General features: G+C 59.7%; 2 protein-coding genes across 3 annotated transcripts in view; both read left to right on the top strand.

Moving 5' to 3' along the window:
* The window catches only part of RFX5 (regulatory factor X5), a 13,080-nt gene extending 539 nt beyond the window's left edge, over positions 1-12,541 (top strand). The window contains exons 2-15 of the mRNA XM_054295096.1: positions 355-494; positions 760-793; positions 904-986; positions 1,241-1,381; positions 2,053-2,169; positions 2,365-2,446; positions 3,051-3,252; positions 3,603-3,691; positions 3,774-5,743; positions 6,578-7,630; positions 7,808-10,311; positions 10,908-11,021; positions 11,656-11,745; positions 12,468-12,541. Coding sequence (XP_054151071.1) covers positions 373-494; positions 760-793; positions 904-986; positions 1,241-1,381; positions 2,053-2,169; positions 2,365-2,446; positions 3,051-3,252; positions 3,603-3,691; positions 3,774-5,743; positions 6,578-7,630; positions 7,808-10,311; positions 10,908-11,021; positions 11,656-11,745; positions 12,468-12,541 — 6,675 coding nt within the window. The 5' untranslated portion in view covers positions 355-372. The remainder of the gene's footprint in view (positions 1-354; positions 495-759; positions 794-903; positions 987-1,240; positions 1,382-2,052; positions 2,170-2,364; positions 2,447-3,050; positions 3,253-3,602; positions 3,692-3,773; positions 5,744-6,577; positions 7,631-7,807; positions 10,312-10,907; positions 11,022-11,655; positions 11,746-12,467) is intronic.
* On the top strand, positions 11,692-27,665 carry PI4KB (phosphatidylinositol 4-kinase beta). Of its 2 annotated transcripts, XM_054295100.1 has the most exons (12): positions 11,692-11,745; positions 13,808-14,657; positions 17,384-17,428; positions 20,629-20,856; positions 21,278-21,505; positions 22,056-22,165; positions 22,341-22,445; positions 22,760-22,883; positions 23,241-23,506; positions 25,749-25,881; positions 26,526-26,646; positions 27,442-27,665. In XM_054295100.1, the coding sequence occupies exons 2-12, from the start codon at positions 13,836-13,838 to the stop codon at positions 27,621-27,623; spliced, it is 2,364 nt and encodes a 787-aa protein (XP_054151075.1). In that variant the 5' UTR covers positions 11,692-11,745; positions 13,808-13,835; the 3' UTR covers positions 27,624-27,665. The 2 variants fall into 2 exon arrangements, with proteins under 2 accessions (XP_054151075.1, XP_054151076.1); XM_054295101.1 differs by lacking the exon at positions 17,384-17,428.

The following is a 27,665-nucleotide window of genomic DNA, read 5'->3' as shown; positions in this document are numbered from 1 at the left end:
CTGGTCTCCTGGTGCCCCCCTGTCCTGCTGTCCCCCTGTCCTGGTCTCCTGCTGTCCCCCTGTCCTGGTCTCCTGGTGCCCCCCCGTCCTGCTGTCCCCCTGTCCCCAGCCCTGCCGGGGTCACTGCCGGTCTCCCTGTCGCATTTCCGTGGCCCCTGTCCGTGCCCACGATTCCCATTAGAGCCCAGAATGGGATTTACTCCCCTTTTTACCCCAAATTGTCCCTGTTCCCAGCAGGACAGGGCTGCCATGGCTGAGGAGGATGAGCTGGGCACCAGGGCGACCAGGAGGGGCACCCAGAATGCGATTTATTCCCATTTTTACCCTAAATTCCCGTTCTCCTGTTCCCTGCAGGACACACACAGGGCTGCCATGGCTGAGGAGGAGGAGCTGGGCACCAGGGCCACCAGGAGGGGCCCTCTGTCAGCTGGCAGTGCCCGGGGCAGTGCCACCGAGTCCAGCACGCTGCTGCAGGAGCTCCGCAGCAACATCTCGTAAGGGCAGCGCCCCAAAATCTGGGAATTCCTCCAATCCCCCAACCCAAGGGGGCTCACGGGGTGGGGGATTGGGAATTCCATCTTGGATCCATCCTGGATCCCTCCTGAATCCATCCTGGATCTCTGAGCCCTGGGGTCCATCCTGGGTCCATCCAGGGTCCCACTCGGGCTCTGGGGGGACCTGGGGAGCCCTGGGCAGAGCCGGAATTGCGATCCCGGGGTTTTTGGGATCGTTCCTCACTCGTGGCCTCTCTCCCCGCAGCAAATCCGTGCAGAGCAAGGTGGACTCCATCCTGGTGAGTGTTGTGGGGATGCTGGGGCAGGGCAGGGCCGTCCTGGGGCTCGCCCCACGGGATCCGTCTCCATCTCCTCCTCTCCCTGTCCTTGTCCCTGTCCCGGAGCGCAGCAGGACGTGCAGAAGTTCTCGGACAGCGACAAACTCTACCTGTACCTGCAGCTGCCCTCAGGGCCCAGCCTGGGCGAGAAGAGGTCAGGGGGGACCTGGGGGTGGGATCTGTGGGGTGGGATCCATAGGATGGGATCTATGGGGTGGGATCCATGGGATGGGATGGGATGGGATCCATGGGGTGGGATCCTTGGGGTGGGATGGGATGGGGCTGGAGCTGGCACAGGGATGCCCCAGGGCAGGTCCCTCACCCAGGGCGGGCACAGGGATGCCCAATGGAGCGCTGGCACAGAGGTGCTGACGGGCTCCCCTCCCTGCCTGTCCCCCCCTGGAGCAGCAGCAGCGGCAGCTCCTCCTCGCTGGAGCTGAGCACGCTGGGCACGGCCGAGCACATGCACGCCTGCAGCTGGATCCGCAACCACCTGGAGGAGCACACGGACACCTGCCTGCCCAAGCAGGACGTCTACGACGCCTACAAGTGAGCCGGGCTGTCCCACGTCACTGTGTCACCGTGTCACCGTGTCCCAAAGACCCCCCTGTCTTGGTGTCACATGTCACCCTGTGCCCATGTGCCCATGTCCCCACCTCCCTGGGAACCCCCTGTCCTGGTGTCCCACATCACCACGTCCCTTAGAAACCCCTGTCCTTCTGTCCCCGTGTCTTCACCTCCCTGGGGATCCCCTGTCCTCATGTCCCATGTCCCAGTGTCCTTGAGGACCCCCTGTCCTGGTCCCCCATGTCCCCCTGTCCTGCTGTCCTACATCCCCAGGTCCCCCTGCCCTGCCGTTCCCTGCCGTGTCCTGCTGTCCCATGTCCCCCTGTCCTGGTGCCCCATGTCCCTGTGTCCCCCTGCCCTGCTGTTCCCTGCCCTGTCCCGATCTGCTCTGTGTCCCCCTGTCCTGCTGTCTCCATGTCCCCCTGCCCCACCGTTCTGTGCCCTGTCCCCGATGTGCTCCGTGTCCCCCTGCCCTGTGTCTGATGTGCTCCGTGTCACCCCCTGTGTCCCCGTGTCCCCCTGCCCTGTCCTCAATGTGCTCCGTGTCACCCCCGGTGTCCCCGATGTGCTCCGTGTCCCCCTGCCCTGTCCCTGATGTGCTCCGTGTCCCCCTGCTCTGTCCCTGATCCGTGTCACCCTCGGTGTCCCCGCAGGCGTTACTGTGACAACCTGGGCTGCCGCCCGCTGAGCACAGCCAACTTTGGCAAGATCATCCGCGAGATCTTCCCAAACATCAAAGCCCGGCGCCTGGGGGGCCGCGGCCAGTCCAAATATCCTTCCCTGGCCTGGAATTCCTGTGCCAGCTGCTCTTTTTTCCCTTTTTTTCCCTGGTTTTTTCCCATTTTTTTCCCATTTTTGCCTATTCTTTTTCCTGGTTTTCCCCCAGTTTTTCCCATTCCTGAGGGTTCTTCAGGGGTTGGTTCCCGGTGTTTTGGGCTTGGGAAAAATCCTTGACTCTTCCCAACGTACTGCTACGGGGGGATCCGGAGGAAGACCGTGGTCAGCCTTCCTCCCCTGCCCAGCCTGGACCTCAAAGTGACCGAGACGGTGAGTTCGGGTGGGAAAATGGGATAGTGGGATCATGGGATAATGGGATGGGGTGGGATGGGATGGGATGGGATGGGATGGGAGGGTGGGATGCAGGTCCTGCTTTGCTCCGTGAATCCCATCCCGTCCCCATCCCGGTGTCCCCTCCTGTCCCCATCCCAGTGTCCCATCCTTTTCCATGGGCTCATCCCTGTGTCCTGCCCTGCTCCGTGACCCTCCTGCTGTCCCCTCCCTGCTGTCCTCCTGTCCCCAGTCTCACACACTGTCCCTGTCTGATGTCCCCGTTCCTGTCCCTGTGCTGTCCCCAGCAGGCGGAGCTGGCCGAGCTGGCGCACTCGTACAGCGCCGAGGTGACAGGGACAGTGTCCCTGTCCCTGTCCCCTCAGTGATGTCCCTGTCCCCGTCCCCAGCAGGCGGAGCTGGCCGAGCTGGCGCACTCGTACAGCGCCGAGGTGACAGGGACAGTGTCCCTGTCCCTGTCCCCTCAGTGATGTCCCTGTCCCCGTCGGAGCTGGCCGAGCTGGCGCACTCGTACAGCGCCGAGGTGACAGGGACAGTGTCCCTGTCCCTGTCCCCTCAGTGATGTCCCTGTCCCCGTCCCCAGCAGGCGGAGCTGGCCGAGCTGGCGCACTCGTACAGCGCCGAGGTGACGGAGGCCGCGTGTGCCCTGACGTGTGACTGGGCTGAGAAGATCCTGCGGCGCTCCTTCAACAACATCGTGGAGGTGGCGCAGTTCCTGCTGCAGCAGCACATCATCAGCCCCCGCTCGGCCCACGCCGACCTGCTCATGGCCATGGTGCTCTCAGGTCAGCCCGGGGACACCGGGGCTGCCACCGCCCCTGCGGTGGTGTCACTCTCTGGGGACACCGGGGCTGCCACCCCGGGGAAGGCTGTCACTCCCTCTGGTCACTGTCACCCCCCTGGGGAGGCTGCCACCCCCTTAGGGACAGACACTGTCACTCCCTTGGGACACTGTCAGCCCCCTAGAACACTGTAACCCCCTCGGGGACAGTGTCACCCCTGGGGACAGACACCGTGGGGGGTGGGATGGGTTGTCCTCCACCTTGTCAGTGTCCCCTTCCATTCCCAATGTCCCCTCCCCACTCCCCGTGTCCCCTCCCCAGTGCCACCCTGCTCACGTCCCCTCCTCCCACAGAAAACACGGACAAGCCCCCCCAGGACCCCCGGCCACCCTCAGCCCCCAAGAAGAACGGCCCGGACCCCTCGGACAGCAGCCAGGAGCAGGTGAGACCCCCGGGACCCCTCTCCGGGCCGGGCCGGGCACTGGAGGCTCCCCCAGCCCGGTGCCACCCTGTCCCCTCCCCAGGCCAAGAAGGACGCTGTCGCCAAGGTGCCCGCGCAGCCGCGGCCGGAGAAGAAGAAGGCGGAGGCGGCGCGGGCGGGCAGCAGCCCGCAGGTGAGCGCGCTGGTGGCGCGGCTGCCGCTGCTGCTGCCCCGCATCCCGGCCCCGCAGCGCCCGCCCGTGCCCGCCGCGGCGCCCGCGCCGCCCGTGCTGGTGCCGCGGCCCGCGGGCACCGTGAAGGTGGCGCTGCCGCTGCCCGTGGGCGCCGCCGCCATCCCCGTGCTCAACGTGCTGCTGCCCGGCGTGGGCGTGCCCGCGGCCGAGGCGCCCAGGGACGCCGAGGGGCAGCAGCCGCAGCAGCCGCAGCAGCCGCGCGGCCGCGCCGCCAAGCGCGCTCCCGAGGGCGCGGCCGCGGACGGCAGCGCGCGCAAGCGGCGGCGCGGGAGGCCCCGCAAGCGGCCGGGGGACGGCGCCGCGTCACCCGAGCGGCCCGAGGGGGCCCGGGGGGAGGACGGAGGGGACTCGGCCCCGGGGGCGTCGCCCGGGGCTGGCGGTGCCGCCGTGCCCGGCGGGGACGGGGCGGGGGGCGGCGGTGCTGCTGAGGATGCCGGGGACAGCATGGAGGTGGACAGTGACACGGTGACTGGTGGGGACAGCCCGGGCAGTGGCAGTGCCACCGTCCCCCTTGGGGACAATGGCAGTGCCACTGCCACGCTTAGTGACAGCCTGGTCAATGGCAGTGCCACTGTCCCTGTTAGTGACAGCCTGGTCAATGGCAGTGCCACTGCCACGCTTAGTGACAGCCTGGTCAATGGCAGTGCCACTGTCCCTGTTAGTGACACCACAGTCAATGGCAGTGCCACTGTCCCCCTTAGTGACACCACAGTCAATGGCAGTGCCACTGTCCCCGTTAGTGACAGCCTGGTCAATGGCAGTGCCACTGTCCCTGTTAGTGACACCACAGTCAATGGCAGTGCCACTGTCCCTGTTAGTGACAGCCTGGTCAATGGCAGTGCCACTGTCCCCCTTAGTGACAGCCTGGTCAATGGCAGTGCCACTGTCCCTGTTAGTGACACCACAGTCAATGGCAATGCCACTGTCCCCCTTAGTGACACCACAGTCAATGGCAGTGCCACTGTCCCTGTTAGTGACACCACAGTCAATGGCAGTGCCACTGTCCCTGTTAGTGACAGCCTGGTCAATGGCAGTGCCACTGTCCCCCCTGGGGACAGTGCAGTCAATGGCAGTGCCACTGTCCCCCTTAGTGACAGCCTGGCTGGGGGCAGTGTCACTGTCCCCCTTAGTGACAACTCAGTCAATGGCAGTGCCACTGTCCCCCCTGGGGACATCCCAGTCAATGGCAGTGCCACTGTCCCCCTTAGTGACAACTCAGTTAGTGCCAGCATCCTACTCAGTGACAGTGCAGTCAATGGCAGTGCCACTGTCCCCGTTAGTGACAGCTCAGTCAATGACAGTGCCACTGTCCCCGTTAGTGACAGCCTGGTCAGTGTCAGTGCCATTGTCCCCCCTGGGGACAGTGCAGTCAATGGCAGTGCCACTGTCCCTAATGGGGACGGCCCGGTCAATGGCACTGACACTGTTCCCCTTGGGGACAGCGCAGTCAGTGTCAGTGCCAGTGTCCCCCTTAGTGACATCCTGGTCAGTGGCAATGACACTGTCCCCCCTGGGGACAGCTCCGTCAGTGGCAGTGCCACCACTCCCCTTGGGGACAGCCCAGTCAGTGGCAGCATCCCTGGTGATGGCTCTGCTGCTGGTGGCAGTGCCACCGTCCCCCTTAGTGACAGCCCAGCTGGGGGAAGTGCTGCCACCCACCTTGGGGACAGCCCGCTCAGTGGCAGTGCCACCGTCCCCCTTAGTGACAGCTCAGTCAGTGCCACTGTCCCCCTTGGGGACAGCCCGCTCAGTGGCAGTGCCAGCTCCCCCAGTTGTGGCTCTCCTGGTGGTGGCAGTGCCACTGTCCCTGTCAGCGACAAGCCAGTCCCTGGCAGTGCCACTGTCCCTGTCAGGGACAGCCCAGCCATGTCGAGTGACACTGGGGACAGGCCTGTCACTGTCAGTGCCACCAGCCCTGTCAGGGACAGCTCACCGAAGGGCAGTGACACTGGGGACAGGCCTGTCACTGTCAGGGCCACCACTGGGGACAGGCCTGTCACTGTCAGGGCCACCAGCCCTGTCAGGGACAGCTCACCGAAGGGCAGTGACACTGGGGACAGGCCTGTCACTGTCAGGGCCACCACTGGGGACAGGCCTGTCACTGTCAGGGCCACCAGCCCTGTCAGGGACAGCTCACCCAAGGGCAGTGACACTGGGGACAGGCCTGTCACTGTCAGGGCCACCAGCCCTGTCAGGGACAGCTCACCGAAGGGCAGTGACACTGGGGACAGGCCTGTCACTGTCAGGGCCACCACTGGGGACAGGCCTGTCACTGTCAGGGCCACCAGCCCTGTCAGAGACAGCTCACCCAAGGGCAGTGACACTGGGGACAGGCCTGTCACTGTCAGGGCCACCACTGGGGACAGGCCTGTCACTGTCAGGGCCACCAGCCCTGTCAGGGACAGCTCACCCAAGGGCAGTGACACTGGGGACAGGCCTGTCACTGTCAGGGCCACCACTGGGGACAGGCCGGTCACTGTCAGGGCCACCAGCCCTGTCAGGGACAGCCCAGCCAGGGTTGATGACACTGGGGACAGGCCGGTCACTGGCAGTGCCACCACTGGGGACAGGCTGGTCACTGGCAGTGCCACCGTCCCTGTCAAGGACAGCTCACCCATGGCCAGTGACACTGGGGACAGGCCGGTCACTGGCAGTGCCACCACTGGGGACAGGCCGGTCACTGTCAGGGCCACCAGCCCTGTCAGGGACAGCCCAGCCAGGGTTGATGACTCTGGGGACAGGCCGGTCACTGGCAGTGCCACCACTGGGGACAGGCCTGTCACCAGCAGTGCCACCGTCCCTGTCAGGGACAGCTCACCCAGAGCCAATGGCAGTGTTGGGGACAGGCCGGTCACCAGGAGTGCCACCATTCCCAGCAGGGACAGCCCAGCTGGTGGCAGTGCCACTGTCCCTGTCAAGGCCAGTCCATCCAGGGGCCGTGCCACCAGTGGGGACAGGCCAGTCAGTGGTGCCACTGTCCCTGTCAGGGACAAGCCAGTCCCTGGCAGTGCCACTGTCCCTAGGAGGGACAGCTCACCCAGAGCCAGTGCCAGTGGGGACAGGTCGGTTACTAGAAGTGCCACTGTCCCCACAGCTGGTGGCAGTGCCACCGTTCCTGTCAAGGACAGCTCACCCAGGGCCAGTGCCACCATAGGGGACAGGCCAGTCACCAGGAGCGCCACTGTCCCTGTCAGGGACAGCCCAGCTGGTGGCAGTGGCACCACACCAGTCAAGGACAATCGGGCCAGGGGCAGTGCCACCACTGGGGACAGCTTATCCCGGGGCAGTGCCACCGTCCCTGTCAGGGACAGCTCAGCCAGGGCCAGTGCCACCACAGGGGACAGGCCGGTCACCAGGAGTGCCACCATTCCCAGCAGGGACAGCCCAGCTGGTGGCAGTGCCCCCGTCCCTGTCAGGGACAGCTCAGCCAGGGCCAGTGCCACCACTGGGGACAGGCCGGTCAGTGGTGCCACTGTCCCTGTCAGGGACAAGCCTGTCACTGGCAGTGCCACCGTCCCTGTCAGGGACAGCTCACCCAGAGCCAGTGGCAGTGTTGGGGACAGGCCGGTCACCAGGAGTGCCACCATTCCCAGCAGGGACAGCCCAGCTGGTGGCAGTGCCACCGTCCCTGTCAGGGACAGCTCAGCCAGGGCCAGTGCCACCACTGGGGACAGGCCGGTGAGGAGCAGTGCCACCCCTGGGGACAGGTCAGTCAGTGGCAGTGCCACCATCCCTGTCAGGGACAAGCCTGTCCGTGGCAGTGCCACTGTCCCTCGGAGGGACAGCTCACCAAGGGGCAGTGGCACTGGGGACAAACCGGTGACTGGCAGTGCCACTGTCCCTGTCAGGGACAGCTCCAGGGGCAGTGCCACCACTGGGGACAGGCTGAGCAGGGGCAGTGCCACCCCTGGGGACAGGCCAGGGAGGAGCAGTGCCACCATCCCTGTCAGGGACAGGTCACCCAGAGACAGTGCCACCACTGGGGACAGGCCAGGCAGGGGCAGTGCCACCGTCCCCATCAGGGACAGGTCACCCAGAGACAGTGGCAGCGGGGACAGGCCGGGCAGGAGCAGTGCCACCGTCCCTGTCAGGGACAGGCCAGGTAGGGGCAGTGGCAGTGTCCCCAGCAGGGACAGGTCACCCAGAGACAGTGCCACCACTGGGGACAGGCCAGTCTCTGGCAGTGCCACCACTGGGGACAGGCCAGGCAGGGGCAGTGGCAGTGTCCCCATCAGGGACAGGTCACCCAGAGACAGTGCCACCAGTGGGGACAGGCCAGGCAGGGGCAGTGCCACCGTCCCTGTCGAGGACAGGCCAGGCAGGGGCAGTGGCACCATCAGGGACAGGCTGGTCAGGGGCAGTGCCACTGTCCCCATCAGGGACAGCTCAGACAGTGGCAGTGCCACTGTCCCTGTCAAGGACAGGTCGGCTAGAGCCAGTGGCACCACCGGGGACAGGTCAGTCAGGAGCAGTGCCACCATCCCTGTCAGGGACAGCGCTGCCAGGGGCAGTGCCACCATCCCTGCTAAGGACAGCTCATCCAGGACCAGTGACATTGGGGACAGGCCAGTTAGTGGCAGGGCCATCATCCCTGTCAGGGACAGCGCAGCCAGGGGCACTGCCACCCCTGGGGACAGGCTGGGCAGGGGCAGTGCCACCACTGGGGACAGCACAGCCAGGGGCAGTGCCACTGTCCCTGTCAGGGACAAGCTAGTGTCTGGCAGTGCCACCATCGCTGTCAGGGACAGCTCACCAAGGGCCACTGCTGTTGGGGACAGGCCAGTGAGGAGCAGTGCCACCCCTGGGGACAGGTCAGCGAGGGGCAGTGCCACCCTTGGGGACAAGTCAGTCAGGGGCAGTGTCACCATTGGGGACAGGTCAGTGAGGAGCAGTGCCACCATCCCTGTCAGGGACAGGTCACCCAGAGACAGTGGCAGCGGGGACAGGCCAGGCAGGGGCAGTGCCACCATCCCTGTCAGGGACAGGTCACCCAGAGACAATGGCAGCGGGGACAGGCCGGGCAGGGGCAGTGCCACCGCTGGGGACAGGCCGGGCAGTGGCAGTGTCCCCATCAGGGACAGGTCACCCAGGGCCAGTGGCAGCGGGCTCAGGCTGGTCAGGGACAGTGCCACCATGCCCATGAGGGACAGTGCCACCGTCCCCATGAGGGACAGGTCACCCAGGGCCCCTGACCCTGGGGACAGGCCAGGCAGGAGCGGTGCCACTGTCCCTGCCAGGGACAGCCCAGCTGGGGGCAGTGGCACGGTCAGGGATGTGCCAGTCTCTGGCAGTGCCACTGTCCCCATCAGGGACAGGGACAGCCCATCCAGGGGCACTGCCACTGTCCCTGTTGGGGACAGGCCGGTCAGTGGTGGTGGCACCGTAGGGGACAGGCTGGTCACTGGCACTGCCATTGTCCCTGTTGGGGACAGGCTGGTCACTGACAGTGGCGCCATTGGGGACAGGCTGGTCACTACCAGTGGCACCAGTGGGGACAGGCCGGTCAGTGGTGGTGGCACCGTTGGGGGCAGGCTGCTCACTGCCAGTGGCACCGTTGGGGACAGGGCGGTCAGTGACAGTGGCACCGCTGGGGACAGGCTGCTCACTGACAGTGGCACCCCTCCTGGCAGGGACTGTCCCTCCAGGGGCAGTGGCACTCCTGGGGACAGGCCGGTCCCTGGCAGTGCCACTGTCCCCGTCAGGGACAGCCTATCCAGGGGCACTGCCACCATCGTGGACACGCCCGTCACCGGCAGTGCCACCGTCCCTGTGGGTGACATCCCCTTCTGGGCCTGGGGCACCGCTGGGGACAGCGCGGGCGCTGGCAGCGCCACCTTCCCCGTCAGGGACTGCCCGTCGCGGGGCACCGCCGCCATCGTGGACGCGCTGGTGACCCTGAGCGGCACCGTGGTGGACAGGAGGATCCTGGGCAGCGTCACCGTCCCTGTCAGGGCCAGCCTGTCCCGGGGCACTGCCACCATCGTGGACACGCCCGTGTTCGTCAGTGCCACCGTCCTCGTTGGGGACTCCATCCCCAGGGTCACCGCCACCATCGTGGAGTCCAGGGTGCCCAGCCATGCCATCCTCCCCCTCGGGGACACGCTGGCCTGTGGCAGTGCCACCATCCCTGTCAGGGAGTGCCTGTCTGGGGACGGTGCCACCGTCCCTGTCAGGGAGTGCCCATCCAGGGACAGTGCCACCCTCCCTGTTGGAGCCGGGTCAGTGGGTGGCAGTGCCACCATCCCTGTCAGGGAGTGCCCATCCAGGGGCAGTGCCACCCTTGGGGACAGCAGGCACGTCACTGGCAGTCCCCCTATCATGGACACACCGGTCAGTGGCAGTGCCACCATCCCTGTCAGGGACTGCCCGTCCAGGGGCAGTGCCACCCGTGGGGACAGGCCTGGCAGTGGCAGTGCCAATCCTGGGGACAGGCCTGTCCCTCCCGTCCGTGTCAGTGTCATCAGGGATGGCAGGACGGGCACCAGGGTGGCACCGGCGGCCCTGGCACAGCGCGGTCACAGCCGGGCCGGGTCCCCCCTCGGGGACACGCAGGGACACACAGGGGCGGGCACAGGGACGGGGTCCCCTGCGTCACACCAATAAAAACCAGTAAAAACCAGTAAAAACCAGTAAAAACCAGTCACTGCCGTGCGGCTGTGTGTCTGTGACCCCGGGCACCAGGAGGGGACACTGGCACTGGGAGGGGACACGGGGAGCGGGGAGGGGACACTGGCACTGGGAGGGGACACTGACACTGGGGAGGAGATATTGGCAATGGGAGGGGACATTGGCACTGGGGAGGGGACACAGGGAGTGGGGAGGGGACTCTGGGAGCGGGGAGGGGACATTGGCCCTGGGAAGGGGACACTGGCACTGGGAGGGGACATTGGCAATGGGGAGGGGACTCTGGGAGCAGGAAGGGGACACGGCGCAGTGGAAGAGGACACTGACAAGAGGGGGGACAACCTGTCCCACCCGCCCCAGGTGGTGACAGCGACACCCGAGGCGATTTTGCCCCGAAATCGCCGATTTTGGTAAACGAGGAACCCGCGGGGCGCCTTGGGCTGCTTCCCTATGGAGACCACGCCCCCAAGCACAGTGAGACCACGCCTCTTTAACCATATATGTACATAAACCGCGCTCTCTTCCGCATCCGACGTATCGACCACGCCCCCTGGCGCTGTAAGTCACGCCCCTATTCCTTAGGCAGATCCCGCCCCACTGTCCATATTAGTGCTTAGACCACGCCCCCACGCTCTTATAAATACCTAAACCACGCCCCCGGCGGCAGACCCCGCCCATTTCCCGCGCCTCCGGCCCGCCAGGGGGCGCTGTGGGCGCTCAGCCCCGTGAGGCGGCGCCGGGCCGGGCCTGGCGAGGCTGCACCGGCCCCGCTCCGCTCCGGCCGGCCCCGCTCCCGGCCCCGCTCCGGCCGCTCCACCGGCCCCTCCCGGCCCCTCCGCGCCTCTCCCCGCCGCCCCGCTCCTCCCCGCCCCGCCGAGGTGAGCCCGGCCCCGCCGCCCCCGCCGGCCCTGCCGCGGCCTCCTCCGCCCCCTCAGCCCGGTCCCCACGGCGGTTCCGCGGCCGCGTCCGGCCTCGCCTCCTCCTCCTCCGCCTCCTGCTGCTGCTGCTGCTGCTCGGCCGGCTCCGTGGCGCAGGAGCGGGGCCGGGTTTGGCCTTTTCCCGGCTCGGTGCTGATCCCCGGTGTTTTTCCGCCTCTCTCTCCCCGCAGCAGCCGCCGCCGGTGCCCGGGATGAGCCGCCCGCGCCGGCCGCAGGGCCGGGCCGGCCGAGCGGAGCCTCGCGGGATGGGATCGCTCCAGGTACCTCTCCCGAAGCCCTGTCCCGTCCCTTCTCCAGGGAATCGCTGCCGGGGCCCCGCTCCCCGCGGGGGAAGTGGCGCAATTCCCCTTCCAGAGCCGTTTCCAGCCGCTGTTCCTCAGGGGGATTCGCCAGCCTTTCCCCCCTCATCCCTCCCGGGGCCATGTGGGGCCGCTGGGAGCGTTGGAATTGCCCAAAATCCCCTCTGAAATTCCATGGGTTGCGTCAAATTTGGATTGGCGGGGGTCGCTCATCCCCCCGGGAATGCTGTCCCTGGAAAACTTCGGCTGGAGTTGGTGGAAAGATGGATAATGTGAAATAATTGCTTTTAATCCCTCCCTTTTAATTCACTTCCGTGGAATCTGGGAGGGAATAACTGGGTGGAAAAGGGGATTTTGCAGCTTTTATTTTCCCGGTGCTGGAAGAGTTTTTTTGAGGTTTTGGAGTCGTTCCTGGTGTGGATCCCTTGGATCTGCTGAAATCAGTCCCTGATTTCTTCCTTGGAATTCTGAGTGGGATTTCAGGGCTGTGCTCCTGAATTTCCTGCCAGATTTCTGTTCCTGGTTTCCTGGGCGATCCCTGCTCCAGATTTCCTGGGTAATTTATGGTCCCACGGTTCAGGGTCCATGCTGGGATCAGCCCGGGAGCCGCCCTTGGCATCCAGGTGGGGATGTGGATTCCTGCTTTTTTTATCCTGCTTTTTTTGCCCCCTGCCTTTTCCCAGTTTATTTCCCAACCTTTGGGAAAAACAAAAACTTGGAAAACCTCAGAAATTGGGGATTTGTGTACGGAGTGTGATCCATGGGAGGAGGGAGTTCCAGGACTGTGGGATTGCTCCAGGCTTTGGAATCCTGAGGCGTTTCTGGGAAGAGGGAAAAGCTTTGGATGTGTTTTTTTTGGGATGAGCCCAGCGCGTTGGGAAGGGAGGGGATCCCTGGAATTTTTGGGTTGGAGCCATGTCAGGATTTGGGAGTGGGATAGAGGAGGAGAATCTGGGATTTGTGGAAAAACAGGGGTGGGAACTGTGGGGAAGTGTGGAATCCCGAATTTCCACCCCCATTTTTTTGGGATTCGTTGAGAAATGGGAGCGTCAGGGATTTTTTCTGTCTCTCATGTGGTTTTTGGGATCTAACAGCCACAAAAATGTCAGGAATGTGGGATTTGGAGTGCTGGGAATGGGGGAACAGAGCCAAACTCTCAGACTTTGATCAGGATTTCGGCATCTGGATTTCTTGGAGAGGAAGTGGGGAAAAAAGAGGAAAAGAAGAGAAAAAAAAGAAGTGGTATCTGGCAGGTGACCTTGGTTTGACTCACTTGGAATATTTAAGGAAAATTCCTGAGGGCTTTTTCCCTCCTTTCTTTGGGAGGTGGAAAAATAAAGGGATAAAACTAATCCTTAAAATAGCAGGGAAAAATCTGAAATTAACAGGGAAAAATCCTTTATTTAACAGGGAAAAAATCCATCTTCCCTTCAGGTGTATCCTGGGTTTCTCCCCTTGAATCCCATCCCTAATCCAAATTTTTCCCTGTTTTTCCCCCTCATTGAGTCCTGCACCCCCTCCACTGCTTGTCCTCTTGAGTTCCATCCGAAATCCCACCCCAACCCCAATTCTTCCCATTTTTTCCCAATTTCCCCTAATTTTGAGCCCTCTGCTGCTCCTCCTCTTGATTTCCATTTTTAATCCCGATTTTTTCCTAATTTAATCCAATTTTTTTCCTGTTTTTCCCCATCACTGAGTCCTGCAGCCGCCCCACTGCTCTTCCTGTTGAATCCCACCCCAAATCCCACCTGTGATCCCAATTTTTCCCAGTTTAACCCCATTTCCCCCCGTTTTTCCCCAGCTCTGAGTCGCGCAGCCCCTGCTCCGTTCCTCCTGTTGAATCCCATCCCAAATCCCAATTTTTCCCCGATTTAACCCCATTTTCTCCCATTTTCCCCCCGTGTTTCCCCAGCTCTGAGCCGCGCAGCCCCTGCTCCGTTCCTCCTGTTGAATCCCATCCCAAATCCCAATTTTTCCCCGATTTAACCCCATTTTCTCCCATTTTCCCCCCGTGTTTCCCCAGCTCTGAGCCGCGCAGCCCCTGCTCCGCCATGGGCGACCCGGCGGCCGCGCGGAGCCCCCCGGAGCCGGGCGGTTCCCCCCTGGGCGTCATCACGGAGGGCGTGGGCGAGCTGGCGCTCATCGACGCCGAGGTGGCGCAGCGGGCGTGCGAGGAGGTGCTGCAGAAGGTGCAGCGGCTGCACGGCTGCCAGCCCGTGCCCAACGGGCAGAGCTGCCCCGTGCGCTGCCTGGACGAGGCGCCGCGCATCCAGGAGGAGGAGGACGAGGAGGGCTCGGCCGCGGCCAGGACGGCGCGGCGGCGCCACCAGAACCAGGCCAAGCAGTCGTGGCTGCTGCGCCTCTTCGAGTCCAAGCTCTTCGACATCTCCATGGCCATCTCCTACCTGTACAACTCCAAGGAGCCCGGCGTGCAGGCCTACATCGGCAACCGCCTCTTCTGCTTCCGCCACGAGGAGGTGGACTTCTACCTGCCGCAGCTGCTCAACATGTACATCCACATGGACGAGGACGTGGGCGACGCCATCAAGCCCTACATCGTGCACCGCTGCCGCCAGAGCATCGACTTCTCGCTGCAGTGCGCGCTGCTGCTGGGCGCCTACTCGTCGGACATGCACATCTCCACGCAGCGCCACTCGCGCGGCACCAAGCTCCGCAGGCTCATCCTCTCCGACGAGCTGAAGCCGGCGGGCAGGAGGAGGGAGCTGGGCGCCGCCCTGGCTGGCGCCGACACGGGGCTGTCCCCCTCCAAACGGACTCACCAGAGGTCCAAGTCGGACGCCACGGTGTCCATCAGCCTCAGCAGCAACCTGAAGCGCACGGCCAGCAACCCCAAGGTGGAGAGCGAGGAGGAGGTGAGGCCTGGGGTGTTCCTCAGGGAATTCTGAGGGGTTGGGACCGAGCTGCAGGGCTCAGCCAGGCATGCCAAGGTCGGAGGTGAGGCCTGGGGTGTTCCTCAGGGAATTCTGAGGGGTTGGGACCGAGCTGCAGGGCTCAGCCAGGCATGCCAAGGTCGGAGGTGAGGCCTGGGGTGTTCCTCAGGGAATTCTGAGGGGTTGGGACCGAGCTGCAGGGCTCAGCCAGGCATGCCAAGGTCGGAGGTGAGGCCTGGGGTGTTCCTCAGGGAATTCTGAGGGGTTGGGACCGAGCTGCAGGGCTCAGCCAGGCATGCCAAGGTCGGAGGTGAGGCCTGGGGTGTTCCTCAGGGAATTCTGAGGGGTTGGGACCGAGCTGCAGGGCTCAGCCAGGCATGCCAAGGTCGGAGGTGAGGCCTGGGGTGTTCCTCAGGGAATTCTGAGGGGTTGGGACCGAGCTGCAGGGCTCAGCCAGGCATGCCAAGGTCGGAGGTGAGGCCTGGGGTGTTCCTCAGGGAATTCTGAGGGGTTGGGACCGAGCTGCAGGGCTCAGCCAGGCATGCCAAGGTCGGAGGTGAGGCCTGGGGTGTTCCTCAGGGAATTCTGAGGGGTTGGGACCGAGCTGCAGGGCTCAGCCAGGCATGCCAAGGTCGGAGGTGAGGCCTGGGGTGTTCCTCAGGGAATTCTGAGGGGTTGGGACCGAGCTGCAGGGCTCAGCCAGGCATGCCAAGGTCGGAGGTGAGGCCTGGGGTGTTCCTGAGGGAATTGTGAGGGGTTGGGATCGAGCTGCAAGGATTGAGCTTGTTGAGAAAATCCCATGGTTGTTCCTTGGGATTCATCCCAGAGTTCCTTTGGGGTTGTGGTTGTGCTCCGAGGCCCAGCCAGCCATCCCAAGGTGGAGAGCAAGGAATAAAAGGTAAACTCTGGGATGTTCCTGAGGGAATTCTGAGGGGCTGGGATCGAGCTGGAAGGCTCAGCCAGCCATCCCAAGGTCGGAGGTGGAGTCTGGGGTGTTCCTCAGGGAATTCTATGGGGTTGACCTCCAAGGATTGGTGTGTTGGAAAATCCCGTGGTCCTGCCTCGGGGTTCATCCCAGAGCTGATCCAGGGAGGTGGAAGTGCCTTGGGATTCATCCCAGAGCTCCTTTGGGGTTGGAATTGAGCTGCAAGGCTCAGCCAGCCACCCCAAGGTGGAGAGCAAGGAATAAAAGGTAAAGTCTGGGATGTTCCTGAGGGAATTCTGTGGGGCTCTGCTCCAAGGATTGGTGTGTTGGGAAAATCCCGTGGTTGTTCCTTGGGATTCATCCCAGTTCCTCTGGGACTGGGGTTGTGCTCCAGGGCTGATCCCAGGATGAGCTGGGAATTCCAGACGGGAAAGGAGCCCCGAGCTGGTGCTGGAAGCAGATTTTGGGAGCGGCGCTTCCCAGATCTGGGAAAAACGAATCCTCCAGGGGGTGGAATGCGCCCCAGGGAAACTGGGAATGGCTGGGAATTCCCTGGGATTCCTGAGAAATGGGTGAGGAGACCAAGGTTTGATTCCACTGGGAATTCCGCTGGGAAGCCTTGGAAGGAGCCAAGGATTGTTCCAGGCTCTGGGAATTGGGATGAGGGTGGAAGGAAGGAAGGATGGGGAAGGAATTTTCCAGGCCGGATTCGGGATCAAAACACCCCGGAAAAATGCGGGGCCGTTCCCGCCGGGATGAATTTTTAATATGGAAAAGGAGGAGGCGGGAACCGGAGCCTTTCCATAAATTATGGATGAGGAAGCTCCTGGAAACGATCCCGAAAAAGCTGGGAAGGCACAAACCCAGGGAGGCTCCAGCCCTGGGTCCCGACTGTCCCTCAGAATTCCCGGAGTCCTTGGAAGCGCCGGGGGCTTCTCCCTCTGGAATCCAGGAATTCCATGGAAAATTGATGGGAAATGGTCCCAAAATTCATCAGGGAAGGGAAAATTGATGGAAAATCATCCCAAATTTTCCCTCCCCTGGTGAACTTTGGGGTCATTTCCCACCAGTTTTCCCCCCAGGTGGGATCCAGACCTGGTTGTCCCATTTTTTAGGAATTTTTGGGAATTTTAGCCCCAAAATTCCTGGTTTTTATGGGATGAAGCTCCATTGGACCCCTTTTAGGAAGAAAATCATGAATTGAGGGACTCCAAGCGCTGGAATTTTGGGATATTTGGGATGGGAATCGCTTGGGATGGAGCTTGGAGGGAGATGTGGGAATGGCAGGAAAACTTGGGATAAATCAGGAATTTCTCCATGGTAAAAAGGGCCTCAGAAATTGGGATTGTGGGAACTTTCGGGATCGTTTCCATGGGATTCGTTTGATGTGCTGAAATTCGGGATAAATCGCAATCCAGGGAAGGAAAAATCGTGGATTTGGTGGTGGAAAAGGGATCAGAAATCCCAGGAATTCGGAGCTGGATCCATCCTGGTCGTTCTGGGCTCCCGGAGAGGAGGAAATCCGGGAGAATCCCGGGAATCCAGCGCTCGGATCTGCTCCGCTTTGATCCCATCCCCCTTGAGACCCGAGGGATTTTCCTTCCCGGAATTTTCCTGGTGATTCCAAGAGGATGGGACCAAAACAACCTGGGAATTGCTGGAGGTGCACCTGGAGCTAAACTCTGCTTTTTCTCCCCCCTTTTCCCTGCTCCTTCCCCTCTTCCCTATGGAAAACATTCCCCCCAAAAAACTGCCCCACATCCCCTTTTCCTGCTTTTCCCAGGAATTCTCCTCGAGTACGGAAAGCCTGGATAAATCCCTGGCTCCCGTAAGTTCCGATCCCGTTTTCCGGAGGCTCCCTCTTCCCGACGCAGCATTTCCTCCATTCCACCCCTCTGGAATTTCCCGGCATTCCCCAGATATCCCCCAAAAAAAAAAACCCCAAAAAATCCCGGCATCGTTTCCTCGGAGTGGGAATTCCAGGAAAGTCCCTTCCGGTTGGATAAAATCCAAGGAAATCCCATTTTTCCACTAAAATCCATCTGGGACTGAGGGAATTCCCGCTTTTCCTGCTTTTCTGCTACAGGTGGAAGAGGAAATGCTGTTTTTGTTTTCCCTTGGAATCTGGCTCCCGAAATTCTCGGCCGGATGGGATTGAATTGATTTGCTTTTTTTTTCCATGTTTTTTTCCCCCCACCAATCATTCCTCGATTCCATTCTCTCAATTCCTTCTTTTTTCTCATGAAAATTCCAATCGAATCCTGGCGTTTTCCTTGATTTTTCTGTCCCGAGTGAACCCTTTTCCCGTTTTTTTTCCATTGTTTTTTTTTGGAATCTTTCCCTCTTTTCCCACCAGGATTCCCGGTGGGAATGTGTAGTCCATGATTTCCTGCAGCACGGGGAGTTTGGGAAGAATTCCATGATTTTTTTTTTTGGGGGGGGGGGCTTTTCTGGGAATTCCTGGATTCCAACCCAGCTCTGATCCTGCTGGGGATTCCCAGGGATCATTCCCACGCCTGGATTTGGGAATTCTGTCGGGATTTGATCCCAAATTCTGGGCTCATCCTAAATCCCACTGTTTTTGGGGATAACGGGATGCTTGGGATGAGCTCCAAGCCCCAAATTCCAACCCAAAATTCCAGGAATTCCTTGATTTCCACCCATTCCTGCTCCTCCCAGCCCAGCCATCGGCTCCTCCCCTCCAGGGATTTTTTGGGAATCAACGGAAAACGGGGATAATTCCTCCTTCCCTATGGAATGTTCCGCTGGAGTGGGAAGGATCCTTGGGAATGCTGGGATGAGGAGGAAAATTCCCTCTGGGATTTCCCTTTGGAATGGGAAGAAGAGGAGAATTCCCCTCTGGAATGGGATGAAGAGGAGGAAGATTCCCTCTGGAATTTCCCTTTGGAATGGGATGAGGAAAATTCCACTCTGGAATGGGATGGCATGAAGAGGAAAATTGTCCTTTGGAATGGGATGAGGAGGAGTTTTCCCTCTGGAATGCGATGGAATTTCCCAGCCCCCGTGGGTGTGGAAGATCCAGGATCTCCAAGGTTCCCACCGGACCCAGAATTCCAGAGGCTCCGAACGGATCCGGCACCGCCGGAATGTTCCTGAGGCTGGGAGAGGATCCTTGGGAGGCGTTTTGGGATCCTTGGAAAATCCAGGAGCTGCTCTGGACCGGGGTGGGGCTCATCCAGAAGGATCCCTGGGTTGATCCCAGATTCCCGAATTCCTTGGGAAATTCCGCTGGGAGAAGCATTTCCTGGTGTTCCGAGGGGACAGCGCCCACGGAAAGCCTGGATGGGAGGAGCAGGAATGTCGGAGCCGCCGGAATTCCACGGGAATCCATGGGATATCCCGGGTTTGCAGGGACGGGGCTCGCTCCGTGCAGAGCCGAAGGAATTTCGGGATCCTCTGGAATGTTTCTGCCGTGCCTGGCGCCGGGTTGGGCCGGGCGGCCGAGCGTTGTCCCGGAACGCCCGAGGGAATTTTTGGACGTGGACTACAAACCCAGCGGGTTCCCAGCCGGGAACGCCCCTCCCCGTCCTCCTCCCTCCGATCTTCCCCGTCCTTCCCTCTCGCTCCGCGGAATTCCCGATTTTCCCGGCGTTTCCCGCTGCTCCCCCGTTCCCGTGGCTTTCTGCATGCGCCGTTTCCAGCATGGTCGGGGGATCCCGAAAATCAGCCCTGGGTTATTCCCGAGTGTGGGAATGTGGAGTGGGAATTTGGGATCAGTGTGGGGAGGGGGGGGCTGCTGCATCCCCAGGGAAATCCCAAATCCCTGAGGGATTGTTGGATTGGGAGGGGCAATTTGGGCATTCCTCCCAAATCCCGGGAATCCGGACGATCCCGAATCCCGGGAATCCGGATGATCCCAAATCCTGGGAATCCGGATCCCCCCAAATCCTGGGAATCCGGATGATCCCAAATCCTGGGAATCCGGATCCTCCCAAATCCTGGGAATCCTGATCCCCCCAAATCCCGGGAATCCAGCGGCACTGGGAGATCCCACTGGGAACGTTGGCTCTGGAATTCCGGGGGGAAGGAAAAGGCCCCCGGATTCTGCTCTGCGGGGGGATGGATGGGATTCCCAGATTTCCAGGATCCGGGAAGAGGGAGGAGAAGGGAAAAGGGAAAGGTGGGAAAAGGGAAGAGCAGGAATTTGGTCCCAGTGAAACATCACCGACATCACCTCCATTTTCCTCCTTTTTCCCCAAAGTTTTTGTTTTTATCCAGATCCTTTTCCAGCCAGCCTGGCTGGCTCCAAAGTGGGAAAAGGGAAGGGCAGGGAGGAGGGAAAAGCAGGAAAAGGGAAGGGCAGGGAAAAGCAGGAAAAGGGAAGGGCAGGGAAGAAGGAAAAGGGAAAAGCAGGAAAAGGATCCCACTGGAAAACCACTGCCAGCCATCACCTCCGTTTTCCTCCTGTTTTCCCCAACTTCTAGTTTTTCATCCCAGTCCTTCCCAAGTCTTGTCCAGCCAGTCTGGGATGGGAAGATCAGGGAAAAGTGTGGGATGGGGAGATCCCATGGAAGGGAATGGGTTGAAGGTATTTCCTGTGGAGAAGGTGACACCACCTCCATTTTCCTCCTGTTTTCTCCACTTAATTTTTCATCCCAATCCTTTCTCAGCCAGTCCAGGATGGGAAGAGCAGGGAAAAGTGAGGGATGGGAAGATCCTGTGGGATGGGATGAGATGGGATGAAGGTGTTTCCCTGTGGAGAAGGTGACACCACCTCCCTTTTCCTCCCTGGAAAACCACCACAAGCCATCACCTTCCATTTCCCTCCTGTTTTCCCAACTTTTAATTTTTCATCCCAAGCCTTGTCCAGCCAGTCCAGGATGCGAACAGCAAGGAAAAGAGAGGGGTGGGAAGATCCCGTGGATGGAAAGGAAAGGAAAGGGATGGGATGGGATGGGACAGGATGAAGGCACTTCCCAGTGAAGAAGGTGACACCGCCTCCTTTTTCCCCCCTTTTTCTCCCCGTTTTCCCTCCTTCTTCCCCCGTTTTGCCCCCGGATCCCGCAGCCGGCCCGGCTGGCTCCGGAGCGGGAGTTCATCAAGTCGCTGATGGCCATCGGGAAGCGCCTGGCCACGCTGCCCACCAAGGAGCAGAAGACGCAGCGCCTCATCTCGGAGCTGTCGCTGCTCAACCACAAACTGCCCGCGCGCGCCTGGCTGCCCACGGCCGCCTTCGAGCACCACGTGGTGCGCGTGCCGCACTCCCAGGCCGTGGTGCTCAACTCCAAGGACAAGGTCTGGGAAAACTGGGGATTTGGGATTTGGGAAAATTTGGGATTTGAGATGGGAAAGGGGATTTGGGATGGGAGATGGTATTTGGGATGAGAAATGGGATTTGGGATGGGAAAGTTTGAGATTTGGGATGGGAGATGGGATTTGGGATAGGAAAGGGGATTTGGGCTGGGAGATGGGATTTGGGATAGGAAAGGGGATTTGGGCTGGGAATTGGGATGTGGGATGGCCTGGGAACGGTGGGAGAGCTGGAGGTGTCACTTGCAGGCTGGCAGTGCCGGCACAGCTGGAACTGGGCCCAAACCCCCGAGAGCGTCCGTGTTCCCGCTGGGATCTGCAGAGGGGTCCCTTTTCCTCCCTTCCCACCAAACCCAGGGATTCCCCCAAAACAGCCGTCCCTCACCCCCGTCCCCGCTGTCCCCAGGCTCCCTACCTGATCTACGTGGAGGTCCTGGAGTGCGACAACTTCGACACGGCCAGCGTCCCCGCGCGCATCCCCGAGAACCGGATCCGCAGCACGCGCTCGGCCGAGAACCTGCCGGAGTGCGGCATGGGCCCCGAGCACCGCGCCGGCAGCTTCAGCACCGTGCCCAACTACGACAACGACGACGAGGCCTGGTCCGTGGACGACATCGGCGAGCTCCAGGTCGAGGTGCGAGCGCTGGGAATGCGCCTTTCCGGAAGGTTCTGGCACCAGGGTGGTGGGAATGTCGGGAATGTGGGTTTCCGGAAGGTTCTGGACACGGTGATGGCACCAGGGTGGTGGGAATGCTGGGAATGGGGGTTTCCAGAAGGTTCTGGCACCAGGGTGGTGGGAATGCTGGGAATGGGGGTTTCCGGAAGGTTCTGGACACGGTGATGGCGCCAGGGTGGCGGGACGAGCCCTAAGGTGTCCCCGTGGAGGTGGGAGCTCTGGGAACGGGGATTTCTGGAAAGTTCTGGTCACCAGAGTGGTGGGAATGTTGGGAATGGGGTTTTTTTCCAGAAGGTTCTGGGTGCCCCCAAGGTGTCCCTGGGGGTTCCATGTGGGATTGTCATTCTGCCCCCCTCTAAAAATGGGATTTCATGGGGTTTTATGGGGTTTTGTGGGGTTTGGTAGGGTTTTATGGGGTTTTATGAGATATTGTGGGATTTGATGGGATCTCAGTGGGATTCTGTGGGGTTTCATGGGATTCTGTGGGGTTTTCCCGGGGTTCCCGCAGCTCCCCGAGATGCACACCAACAGCTGCGACAACATCTCCCAGTTTTCCGTGGATTCCATCACCAGCCAGGAGAGCCGGGAGCCCGTCTTCATTGCGGCCGGGGACATCCGGTGAGCTCCGGGAAAAATGGGAATTCTCCCGCAAAAAAACCCTGGAATTCCGACAGTACCCAGGGCAGAAATACGGGAATTTTCCCTCATAAAAACCCCGGAATTCCGGCGTTCCCCAGAGCAGAAAAGCAGGGATTTTCCCTGATCAAACCCCGTCATTCCCGTCGTTCCTCAGGCGGCGTCTGTCGGAGCAGCTGGCGCACACGCCCACCGCCTTCCGCAGGGACCCCGAGGACCCCTCGGCCGTGGCCCTCAAGGAGCCCTGGCAGGAGAAAGTCAGGTGGGGAAGGGAATTGGCCCGGGAATTGGCCCGGGAATTGTTCCAAGGAAAACCGTGCCCAGGAGCCCCCGCGGGAATGCCGGGATCTGGCATCCGTGTCCTGATGGGATTCTAATGGGATTTTGTGGGATTTTAATGGGAGTTGATATTTTTGTGGGATTTCGATGGGATTTTAATGGAATTTCATGGGATTTAGTGAGATTTTACTGGGATGGGATGACATGAGGACAATTCCCGGGAATTCCCGGAGTTTCTCCCGGCCGGGAGCTCCGGGACGATCCCGTTTTTCCCGTTTTTCCCGTTTTTCCCCCCAGGAGGATCCGGGAGGCCTCTCCCTACGGGCACCTGCCCTCGTGGCGCCTCCTCTCCGTCATCGTCAAGTGCGGCGACGACCTGCGGCAGGAGCTGCTGGCGTTCCAGGTGCTCAAGCAGCTCCAGGTGAGGCAGCTCCCGGCAATTCCCAGAGATTCCCAGCCCCTGAGGGGTTCCCAAAGAAAGACCCCGGGGTTTTAGGGGGTTTTATGGGATTTTATGGGATTTTATTGTGATTTCCCCCCTTTGCTGACCCCGCAGTGGATCTGGGAGCAGGAGTGCGTCCAGTCAGGTTTTATGGGATTTTATTGGGATTTTATTGGGATTTTATTGGGATTTTATTGGGATTTCCTCCCTCTCCTGACCCCGCAGTGGATCTGGGAGCAGGAGCGGGTCCCGGCCCCGTTCCAGTCAGATTTTATGGAATTTTATCGGGATTTTATTGGATTTTGTGGGATTTTCTCTGTGTTTCCCTCCCCGCAGTGGATCTGGGAGCAGGAGCGCGTCCCGCTCTGGATCCGGCCCTACAAGATCCTGGTGATCTCGGCCGACAGCGGGATGATCGAGCCCGTGCTCAGCGCCGTGTCCCTGCACCAGATCAAGAAGCAGTCGCAGCTGTCGCTGCTGCAGTACCTGCGGCAGGAGCACGGCCCCAGCAACAGCGAGAGCTTCCTGTGCGCCCAGAGGAACTTCGTCAGGAGCTGCGCGGGCTACAGCCTGGTGTGCTACCTGCTGCAGGTCAAGGACAGGTAATCAGCATCAGTAATTAATGATTGATTAATGAACGGATGGGTACAGCCTGGTGTGCTACCTGCTGCAGGTCAAGGACAGGTAATCAGCATCAGTAATTAATGATTGATTAATGAACGGATGGGTACAGCCTGGTGTGCTACCTGCTGCAGGTCAAGGACAGGTAATCAGCATCAGTAATTAATGATTGATTAATGAACGGATGGGTACAGCCTGGTGTGCTACCTGCTGCAGGTCAAGGACAGGTAATTAGCATCAGTAATTAATGATTGATTAATGAATGGATGGGTACAGCCTGGTGTGCTACCTGCTGCAGGTCAAGGACAGGTAATTAGCATCAGTAATTAATGATTGATTAATGAATGGATGGGTACAGCCTGGTGTGCTACCTGCTGCAGGTCAAGGACAGGTAATCAGCATCAGTAATTAATGATTGATTAATGAACGGATGGGTACAGCCTGGTGTGCTACCTGCTGCAGGTCAAGGACAGGTAATCAGCATCAGTAATTAATGATTGATTAATGAACGGATGGGTACAGCCTGGTGTGCTACCTGCTGCAGGTCAAGGACAGGTAATCAGCATCAGTAATTAATGATTGATTAATGAACGGATGGGTACAGCCTGGTGTGCTACCTGCTGCAGGTCAAGGACAGGTAATTAGCATCAGTAATTAATGATTGATTAATGAATGGATGGGTACAGCCTGGTGTGCTACCTGCTGCAGGTCAAGGACAGGTAATTAGCATCAGTAATTAATGATTGATTAATGAACGGATGGGTACAGCCTGGTGTGCTACCTGCTGCAGGTCAAGGACAGGTAATTAGCATCATGAATTAATGATTGATTAATGAACGGATGGGTACAGCCTGGTGTGCTACCTGCTGCAGGTCAAGGACAGGTAATTAGCATCAGTAATTAATGATTGATTAATGAATGGATGGGTACAGCCTGGTGTGCTACCTGCTGCAGGTCAAGGACAGGTAATTAGCATCAGTAATTAATGATTGATTAATGAACGGATGGGTACAGCCTGGTGTGCTACCTGCTGCAGGTCAAGGACAGGTAATCAGCATCAGTAATTAATGATTGATTAATGAATGGATGGGTACAGCCTGGTGTGCTACCTGCTGCAGGTCAAGGACAGGTAATCAGCATCAGTAATTAATGATTGATTAATGAATGGATGGGTACAGCCTGGTGTGCTACCTGCTGCAGGTCAAGGACAGGTAATCAGCATCAGTAATTAATGATTGATTAATGAACGGATGGGTACAGCCTGGTGTGCTACCTGCTGCAGGTCAAGGACAGGTAATCAGCATCATTAATTAATGATTGATTAATGAACGGATGGGTACAGCCTGGTGTGCTACCTGCTGCAGGTCAAGGACAGGTAATCAGCATCAGTAATTAATGATTGATTAATGAACGGATGGGTACAGCCTGGTGTGCTACCTGCTGCAGGTCAAGGACAGGTAATCAGCATCAGTAATTAATGATTGATTAATGAACGGATGGGTACAGCCTGGTGTGCTACCTGCTGCAGGTCAAGGACAGGTAATCAGCATCAGTAATTAATGATTGATTAATGAACGGATGGGTACAGCCTGGTGTGCTACCTGCTGCAGGTCAAGGACAGGTAATTAGCATCAGTAATTAATGATTGATTAATGAACGGATGGGTACAGCCTGGTGTGCTACCTGCTGCAGGTCAAGGACAGGTAATTAGCATCATTAATTAATGATTGATTAATGAATGGATGGGTACAGCCTGGTGTGCTACCTGCTGCAGGTCAAGGACAGGTAATTAACATCATTAATTAATTAATGATTGGGGTCTGATGGGTACTGCCTGGTGTGGTACCTGCTGCAGATAAAGGACAGCTAATTAACATCATTAATTAATTCCCAGAATTCCCCGCAGGCACAACGGGAACATCCTGCTGGACGACGAGGGCATTTAGGGGATTTTAATCCCTAAAATCCTTTTAGGGATTTTAACACGATTTTATGTGACTTTTATTGGATTTTCTTTTAAATTTCGATGGGATCTCTCGGAATTCTGTGGAATCCTGACGGAATTCCCTGGAATTCCCCGCAGGCACAACGGGAACGTCCTGCTGGACACCGAGGGCATTTCGTGGCATTTTAGGGATTTTACCACAATTTAGCGTGGCTTTTATTGGATTTTTTTCCTTAAATTTCAATGGGATTTCTCTGAATTCGCTGGAATCCCTGCAGGCACAACGGGAACATCCTGCTGGACGCCGAGGGCCACATCATCCACATCGACTTCGGGTTCATCCTGAGCAGCTCCCCCCGGAACCTCGGCTTCGAGACCTCGGCCTTCAAACTGACCACCGAGTTCGTGGACGTGAGTGGGGCTCCGGGGGGATCCGGGGAATTCAGGGAGTTTCCAGGGGGTTCCCAGGCCATTCCGGGCCATTCCAGGGCTTCCCAGGCCATTCCAGGGGTTCCCAGGCCATTCCAGGCCATTCCAGGGGTTCCCAGGCCATTCCAGGGGTTCCCAGGCCATTCCAGGCCATTCCAGGGGTTCCCAGGCCATTCCAGGGGTTCCCAGGCCATTCCGGGCCATTCCCAGGCCATTCCAGGGGTTCCCAGGCCATTCCAGGGGTTCCCAGGCCATTCCGGGCCATTCCAGGGGTTCCCAGGCCATTCCAGGGGTTCCCAGGCCATTCCGGGCCATTCCCAGGCCATTCCAGGGGGTTCCCAGGCCATTCCGGGCCATTCCCAGGCCATTCCAGGGGTTCCCAGGCCATTCCAGGGGTTCCCAGGCCATTCCGGGCCATTCCAGGGGTTCCCAGGCCATTCCAGGGGTTCCCAGGCCATTCCGGGCCATTCCCAGGCCATTCCAGGGGTTCCCAGGCCATTCCAGGGGTTCCCAGGCCATTCCGGGCCATTCCAGGCCATTCTGGGCCATTCCAGGGGTTCCCAGGCCATTCCAGGGGTTCCCAGGCCATTCCGGGCCATTCCCGAGCCCCGTCCCGTGTCCCGCAGGTGATGGGCGGCCTGGACGGGGACATGTTCAACTACTACAAGATGCTGATGCTGCAGGGGCTGATCGCCGCCCGCAAGCACATGGACAAGGTGGTGCAGATCGTGGAGATCATGCAGCAAGGTGGGAATCCCGGAATTCCGTCCCGGACCTGCTCCTCCCAGAGCATTCCCTGTCCCAGCCCTCATCCCAACCCGGATTTCCATATCCCAGGATCCCGAATCCCCTTCCCCTCATCCCAACCCGGATTTCCATATCCCAGGATCCCGAATCCCCTTCCCCTCATCCCAACCCGGATTTCCATTGCCCAGGATCCCGAATCCCCTTCCCCTCATCCCAACCCGGATTTCCATTGCCCAGGATCCCGAATCCCCTTCCCCTCATCCCAACCCGGATTTCCATTGCCCAGGATCCCGAATCCCCTTCCCCTCATCCCAACCCGGATTTCCATTGCCCAGGCTCGCAGCTCCCTGATCCCATTGCCCCCACTCCAAACCCAGATTCCCAACATTCCCACCCCAATTTTTCCCGTTTTTTCAGTCCCTCAGCTCCCAGATTCCCAGGTTTTTTCATTTTTCCTGGCTCCCAGCTGCCCTATCCCTGATTCCCATCCCACATTTTCCCATTTTCCCTATTTCCCATTCTCCCAGCTGCCGTTTTTCCCCATTTTTTCCCATTTCTCCAGGCTCCCAGCTGCCATTTTTCCCATTTTCCCCATTTTTCCCATTTTCCAGGCTCACAGCTGCCTCATCCCTGATTCCCATTCCAAATTTTCCCGTTTTTTCCCATTTCCCATTCTCCCAGCTGCCGTTTTTCCCATTTCCCCCCGTTTTTTCCCCGTTTCCAGGCTCGCAGCTGCCGTTTTTCCCAATTTTTTGCCGTTTTTCCCATTTCCCCCCGTTTTTCCCCCGTTTCCAGGCTCGCAGCTGCCCTGCTTCCACGGCTCCTCCACCATCCGGCACCTCAAGGAGCGTTTCCACATGAACCTGACGGAGGAGCAGCTGCAGCTGCTGGTGGAGCAGATGGTGGACGGCTCCATGAGATCCATCACCACCAAGCTCTACGACGGCTTCCAGTACCTCACCAACGGCATCATGTGAACCCCGCGGCCCCGCCCGGGCGGAAGGAAAAACCAAACAACA

The sequence above is a fragment of the Melozone crissalis genome, unplaced genomic scaffold, assembly GCF_028551555.1.
Source record: "Melozone crissalis strain CALT ecotype California unplaced genomic scaffold, PUWL_Pcris_2 ptg000511l_1, whole genome shotgun sequence".
Taxonomy (NCBI): Eukaryota; Metazoa; Chordata; class Aves; order Passeriformes; family Passerellidae; genus Melozone; species Melozone crissalis.
Note: the sequence above shows the minus strand (reverse complement) of the source record. Positions and strands in the feature narration are given on the sequence as shown.